General features: G+C 43.7%; 1 protein-coding gene across 2 annotated transcripts; it reads right to left on the reverse strand.

Annotated features, from left to right (window-relative positions):
* Positions 1 to 586: 586 nt before the first annotated feature.
* On the reverse strand, positions 587 to 3,125 carry LOC147417089 (uncharacterized). Of its 2 annotated transcripts, XM_086507832.1 has the most exons (11): positions 3,024 to 3,125; positions 2,839 to 2,935; positions 2,695 to 2,764; positions 2,421 to 2,600; positions 1,945 to 2,067; positions 1,769 to 1,852; positions 1,513 to 1,697; positions 1,275 to 1,413; positions 1,143 to 1,202; positions 946 to 1,062; positions 587 to 870 (listed from the first exon to the last, which is right to left on the reverse strand). In XM_086507832.1, exons 2-11 carry the CDS (start codon positions 2,892 to 2,894, stop codon positions 757 to 759), a joined length of 1,128 nt encoding a protein of 375 aa, XP_086363958.1. In that variant the 5' UTR covers positions 2,895 to 2,935; positions 3,024 to 3,125; the 3' UTR covers positions 587 to 756. The 2 variants fall into 2 exon arrangements, with proteins under 2 accessions (XP_086363958.1, XP_086363960.1); XM_086507834.1 differs by lacking the exons at positions 2,695 to 2,764; positions 2,839 to 2,935; positions 3,024 to 3,125 and having other exon boundaries at positions 2,421 to 2,615.
* Between the last annotated feature and the right edge of the window lie 3,819 nt (positions 3,126 to 6,944).

Below are 6,944 nucleotides of genomic sequence, written 5' to 3' on the forward strand. Positions count from 1 at the left end.
GTAGAGGTAACAGCGGGGGGGGGGGGGGGGGGGGGGGGGGGGGGGGACTGCTCATGAAAGAGCCGCCACGCCTCACGCGAGTCCTGACTCAAGAATAACTGGTACAAAGAGAGAGAGAGAGAGAGAGAGAGAGAGAGAGACAGAGAGAGAGATTTCAACACAACAGACTACACAATGATTGGATTAAAAAACCTTTAACTGCCTCGATAGGAGCCTTGAAATTTACAAATGGGAGGGGAAAGACCTCAAGGGTGATAAAATTGCTCAATACAAGCTGTTGTAGAGTGGCAGAATTATTCCCTGTACACAATGAGCTTCCAAGTCCTCCCAAATCACAGGTTTGCCGCCTCTGTTCCACAGACCAAAAAGCAACTTGCAATTCACAATTCATAAACTGCAAGTCTGTATCAGCTCTTCTGACCAACATTAAACAAATCCCACCAATCTCGGCTCTGACGCACACAGGCGTACCTCCCTGATTCCTTTCGAGTTGAACTACATCACCACCAAAAATCTGAGCTACAGAGCATGGGCATCTTCTTCCGATATCAAGAATGCGCCCACGGGTACACAACTCACTACCCATGATACATGTTCATTAGACCTAGCAATGTAACTCAAAACTGTCTCTACTTCAGCCGAGCATGTAATGTACATAATCGGGAGGTGATGTAGTTAACTGGCTCCAGGCATTTGGGGAAAACGATACCAATTCAAGGGTGAGTCACCAAAAGGTCTGCATCGAGGATGTCAGGTCTACATGAAATAGCTTAAGGCAGCTTTCTTCCGGGATCCTCCTTCACCATACAACTCATTCCATTGGATTAGCTCCGTCATATTGGCAGAGTCTGAAGATACACTGGCACAAACCTAAAATATGAAGAAGACCATAATGAGACTCTCTTTAGTACATCATAGTGAAGATCAAAACGCATAGATATATACTTGCTCATGTGCCCGCCGCACATCATCCATGTTCAAAGGCCTTATGTTAACAGGACTCCCTGCAGTCCCCACAAGGGGTGGGGGAGGGCGACCTTCAGCTACTGCAGCTTCCTGCTCCTGAATTTGCAAGTTCAAACATCAGAAGCTCCTCTATGACGTTTGAAAATGTGATGCTTCTCTGAAACTCAAAAACTCACCTTCTTCTCCTTGTCTAGAATTTCTCGAATAGGACGGTAAGCAGCCATTACACATAAGTTCTGAAGCAGCAATACATTGTCAGTTCACTAGGCTTTAAATTGAGAGGGCAACAGGGCAGATCAGTTTAGTACCTTTAAATCACTTCCTGAATATCCATCAGTCATTGCAGCGATATCATCGAAGTCTAAATCAGGGGCCACTTCTTCTTTGGCAAGAATGACTTTCAGAATCTTGGTACGATTAGCTGCATCTGGAAGATTCACCATGAGCCTGCTCACAAAGAATCAGAAGTGTGAAAAAAATTGAAAAAAAAGCCTTAGCCTTCGAACAACCCAACAAAACATCACAAACAAAGGCACAATATAAGACCTCCTAGGAAGTCTTCGAATAACGGCCTCATCCAGATCAAAAGGCCTGTTCGTTGCGGCTAGCACTAGCACCCGCTCTCTGTCCTTTGTTCTCAATCCATCCCAGTTGGACATGAACTCATTCTTCATTTTTCTCATGGCTTCATGCTCTCCAGGTTTTTCTCTGCGCCCAAGCATACTATCTACCTGTACCCATTGAAAAGAATCAGAATGACCTTCAAGAATCTCCATGGCTTCGACAGACGACTTCAACTCACCTCGTCAACAAAAACGACACTCGGAGATATTTTGCTTGCCAAGGTGAAAACAGCTTTAACATATTTCTCTCCTTCACCAAACCACTTAACAAGGAAAGAAAAATGCATTAGCAACTGCCTCCACAGAACTAACTGCAAAGCATGCCATATTAACAAGATTTGCTGCCACAACTTACCTTAGATGCAATGCTGGACATAGAAATGTTGATAAAATTTGCACCAGCTTCGGTAGCAACAGCCTTCGCAAGCATCGTCTTGCCTGTCCCAGGTGGCCCAAACAGTAAAATTCCTTTGCAAGGCTGCAGCACGAGGAATGCTTAGACACAAAGCTGCAACAAACATTGAGGCTACCCTAAAACCAAACAGAATAGACCTTTCCTTGCTGCCTCCAAGTACACAGTGCGATAAATAAAACATTTGATCCCATGGAAACTAAAAGTCAAACATCTATTCAGAACTCAGCCTGATGCACGTTACAACTAATAAGCACAAAACACAGAAAGGAGAAGCGGTATAATAGATGCAAAAAAAGTGTACTGTTAAGCCCAAGAAACCCATGGATCTTGATCACTTGCTTTTGTGCATCTAAGCAGGGAAGTAGACACCAGGAGCACATATCAACATATCTGGCACAAAAAGGTGGCACATTTACCTTTGTAAGCTGACCTTTGCAGAACAGTTCTGGCCTCTGCAACGGAAGCATAACCAGCTCTTTCAGTGTCTCTTTCACATTTTCAAGGGCCCCGATATCGTCGAAAGTCACACCTATATCACTTGGTGGAATTACTTCTGAGAGTAATCTTTTCTCAAACTCGTTGTCAGTCACAATGTCCTGCATCAAACACCAAAAAGACAAAAAATGAATGATCATTTTACAAACAACTCTTTGGAAAGAAAAGAAATCACAGGCAAAAATGTGATTATACCTTGAGAGTCTTCTTCAAACTGCGTGAGTCATTTTGCACTGACTGAAAAATATTTAAGCCATGGACAACGCTGCAATCACACAATATATTTCAATCATCTAATCTCCTGCAGAACAAAAAATCCCTAAAAATACAAGGATTCACCTCTCTGTGGAAAGAACCAGCTTACTGTTTCTCATCACTGGCTCCTGACAACCCATCAGATGATCACTAATTGCCCAGCCAACGATCCGCTCAGCCGCTGAGGGCAAGAGATTTTATTGTTAACACTCTTTTACCATTAATGAAAATACAGCACTGTAAGTAACAACAGATGTAAATGAGCTCACTTTCATTTGTAAGAGCCTGGTCCTTGATAAAGACCGAGGAAAGACCATCAACCTCCACATTGTTCCGTGCAAGCACCTGGAATGTCGGTCACTATCAGATATTTCCTCTATTTAAAATAAATTGTGCAAAACTAGTCAAAACTGAGAATCTGCAGAAGGATATGGATGTGCTGACGTCTGGCTAAAAGGGTTTCTAGATGTATGATTTCAAGACTCCTGTGTTTATAAGAGTACACAAGCATGCACCGTGCAAATGAAGACAGAATCTGTTAGTGGTAAAATGCTTTCAGTAACTCGCGCCCAAAAAACTCCTTAACGTCTACCACATCTCTCGTATTTGTAACAGGTTGAACACCCAAGCGAGAACTCAATAGCCACACACGAACAGAATTGCAACAACTAATCTTAAATAGATAGAGAGAAGAAGGGGAGGAGAGTCGACACGAAGTAGCGGAGTTCCACTTTCAAATGCACTGGCCCCAAACACAAGTGCCCATTTCGGTACTTCTTTCTTGATTGCTTGATCACAAAGCACAACGGCCGTAGGGTCCTCTCTACAGCCTTGCTTCCAAGCTTGGTCTACGAGAGAGAAATCCCTAGGTCATATTTAAGGTACATGGGGCCCTGAAAAAACACAGCGCCACCAAAAGCAACTCAAGCCAAAAGTTGTTTCCCCAAAAGTACTGGTAAAATATGGCGCAAAAAGTTAATCAACCATCCGTACAGGGCTGCCACGTGGCACCATAATTTTCGGTGTGTTTTGCGGATCTGCATGCCACCTCAACATTTCACAGTTTTAAGGGTTTTAAAGTTTTGGCCGCTTTGTCCACTACAAGTGTCACGTGCGCACACAATTGCGTCAAGTGGACAAGCTTCTGCTATAGTCTAGCATCAGTCCTAGTTTAGCATAGGATCTAGCTTGGCACTTTGTGAGCCTCTAGCAGGACATGCATGTTCACGCAAATCATAGTTCCATACCCTCTCTTGCACAATACAGTCATTTCAGCATAAAGGCGTGTGAACGGTCTCTTAAGTTATTAATAAGCGACTTTTTAGCCCATTTTCATCAAAATCATGGGGCTGAAATAATGCATTGCTCGACCCAGCTTTGTTCGAGTATATATGTGACCTAGGGGTCTCACCTCCTAAGGTAAGAAGCAAAAGAACCAGCAGACCCAGTACCCGCGGCACCTCGACCAGCACCTCCAGCATTCTCAGCCCATTTTACCAATGTTTTCAAACATCAGTATTAGCATTTTCAGCAGCCTCATCATCACCAGCTTTTCCGGTACCCCGGCACCCTAGCGTTAGCAGATTCCAGCCCAGCGGATCAGCGTTTTCAGCAAGTAGCAGCTTAGAGTCTTCAAGCATTAGCGTTTCAGCATTCAGCCCGTAACCTCACAATACCAGGTATCCACAGCAGGTACCCTTCAGTATCTCTGTAGTACCAAGCATCTCTAGCAAGTACCCACCAGCATATAGGATCATTGTAACAGCATTGTGCAAGTCAATTGCTCTCGCAACAGACCAAAGGGGCCCTTGAGGGTGGTTGGGACCCGACATGCAGTGTCGTCTCTCTCTCTCTCTCTCTCTCTCTCTCTCTCTCTCTCTCTCTCTCTCTCTCTCTCTCTCTCCTTTTCATTGTGTTCAATTCAATTCTCTTTTCAAGTGAAATACAGTAACCTTGTGTTTGTATGGAGTACTAGATCCAAGCAAAATCATTAAACACTTCCGTTGCACCTGACAACAAGGGTTCACATGCTATTTACTGTCATGCCACTTCATCAGATTTGTGGCATACCCCCCTCTAGAAGAAGAGTAATCGCCTTCAATTACCCTTGCAAACAGACAAAGGACGAAAACTGGCTCAACAAAGACATCAACTCCACGCTCCTATGCACCAAATTGCACACAAAGACACTAGTCATTGAACAATCATTACATTTCCCTCGAGATCTCAAATATAGATCATGATCATTGTAACTTATTTAGCAATCACATCCAAACCGAGCTCATCTGTCCATGGATGTCTTGACCTACTAAACCTTGTCAGTATGAGATTCACATTCTCTCTCTGCTAATGACCATCCCCACAAGACAACCCATTCACGAAGCATGCATCCCATAAATCAATCACTTAGTTCACATTGACCACTCAGATGCAAACAGTCAATTTAGTCATCTCATCTAGTCCAGAATTAATGCACATAGATCATTGTCTAGCCATCTCATCCTTTCAGAACTCTTGATGCACTTCCGTTGCACCTGACAACAAGGGTTCACGTGCTATTTACTGTCATGCCACTTCATCAGATTTGTGGCATACCCCCCTCTAGAAATAAGAGTAATCGCCCTCAATTACCCTTGCAAACAGACAAAGGACGAAAACTGGCTCAACACAAACATCAACTCCACGCTCCTATGCACCAAATTGCACACAAAGACACTAGTCATTGAACAATCATTACATTTCCCTCGAGATCTCAAATATAGATCATGCTCATTGTAACTTATTTAGCAATCACATCCAAACCGAGCTCATTTGTCCATGGATGTCTTGACCTACTAAACCTTGTCAGTATAAGATTCACATTCTCTCTCTGCTAATGACCATCCCCACAAGACAACCCATTCACGAAGCATGCATCCCATAAATCAATCACTTAGTTCACATTGACCACTAAGATGCAAACAGTCAATTTAGTCATCTCATCTAGTCCAGAATTAATGCACATAGATCACTGTCTAGCCATCTCATCCTTTCAGAACTCTTGATGCACTAAGATCAATATCCAGTCGTCTCATCTAGATAGAACTCTTTATCACATTCATGACCTATTTAGCCATCACATCTAGATCTCACCGATTCCTAGCAGCTTTCTAGATGTTTATCATATCAATCATGCGGCAAAATGCTACAGGCATTGAAAGGCATTTCATATTTTCAACATATACTCAAACAATACACACATGAAAGAGGGCATGTAACAAGTTCAATCTAGGAAATTTTGTCACGTGCACATCTAACCCTATGTGCATGTGGACAAGCTACACCAGTTCTAGGGTTCAAGTTAGCCTAGGAAGCGTTCTGGCACCCTTGTGAGCCTGTGGGCAGGCCGTGCATCTCCACGCACTAAGAGTAGTAGCATACCTCTGATTGCACAACCTAGTAGCACCCAACATTAGCCTTTTCCACTTCATAAACCCAACTCTGCATTGCAAATTGGCCATGCATTTTATATTTATTTATTTATTATTTATTTATTTAATGCCAATTTGTAACGTCGTGGGGCTATTGGAGAGCAACTGGTCGACCCAACTTTCTGCAAGTATAAAGGAAGAAGAGGGGCACCCATTTCAAGCTGAAGAAGTTATCCAACTTGCAGTGCTTCTCCTTAGCAGACTGGCAGAGAGCCCAACATTTTCAGCCAACAAGAACCCTGGCGTTTTGGCATCTGCACCTGGCATTTTTGCCAATTCCAGATCCACCTAGCGTTTTCAGTCTTAAGCATCGCCACCAGCAGATCAGATTAGCATTTTCAGATTCCAGCCCCCTGCACTTACAATTTCAGCCCTTAGCCTCGCAGATCTCATCTCCTGCAGCAGATCCTCATCATCCCATCAGTTCAGCCAGCGTTTTCCAATTCAGCCCGCAGATTTCAGATTTCGGCGTCAGCGTTTTCAGTAAATTGTTGTCGAGTCATCGTCATTGCCATCCTCTCCGACACAACGCCAGTATTCAGCAGCAGATCACCGTTTCCAGATTTCAGCATATCAGCCTTGGCGTTTTCAGTTTTCAGCCCGTCGTCATCGACGCCACCATTGTCGGCGACATCGTCCGCAAGTCCATTGCATCTAGACCATTGTACCAGATTTGTCCAATCTATAGCATAGACCTCTGTCGCCATAGAGAGGGGCGCC

The sequence above is a fragment of the Adiantum capillus-veneris genome, unplaced genomic scaffold (assembly GCF_014529385.1).
Source record: "Adiantum capillus-veneris isolate H3 unplaced genomic scaffold, ASM1452938v2 Hic_scaffold_325, whole genome shotgun sequence".
NCBI lineage: Eukaryota > Viridiplantae > Streptophyta > Polypodiopsida > Polypodiales > Pteridaceae > Adiantum > Adiantum capillus-veneris.

Bases quoted from the DNA above. Each gene is read 5' to 3' on its own strand.
- LOC147417089 (XM_086507832.1), bottom strand. From the start codon at position 2,894: ATGGGTTGTCAGGAGCCAGTGATGAGAAACAGTAAGCTGGTTCTTTCC. The intron at 1,414-1,512 runs GTCTTATATTGT...CTTTGTGAGCAG, and splicing joins ATTCGAAGACTTCCTAGGAG to GCTCATGGTGAATCTTCCAG. The intron at 1,063-1,142 runs GTGAGTTTTTGA...TTGCAAATTCAG, and splicing joins TTCTAGACAAGGAGAAGAAG to GAGCAGGAAGCTGCAGTAGC.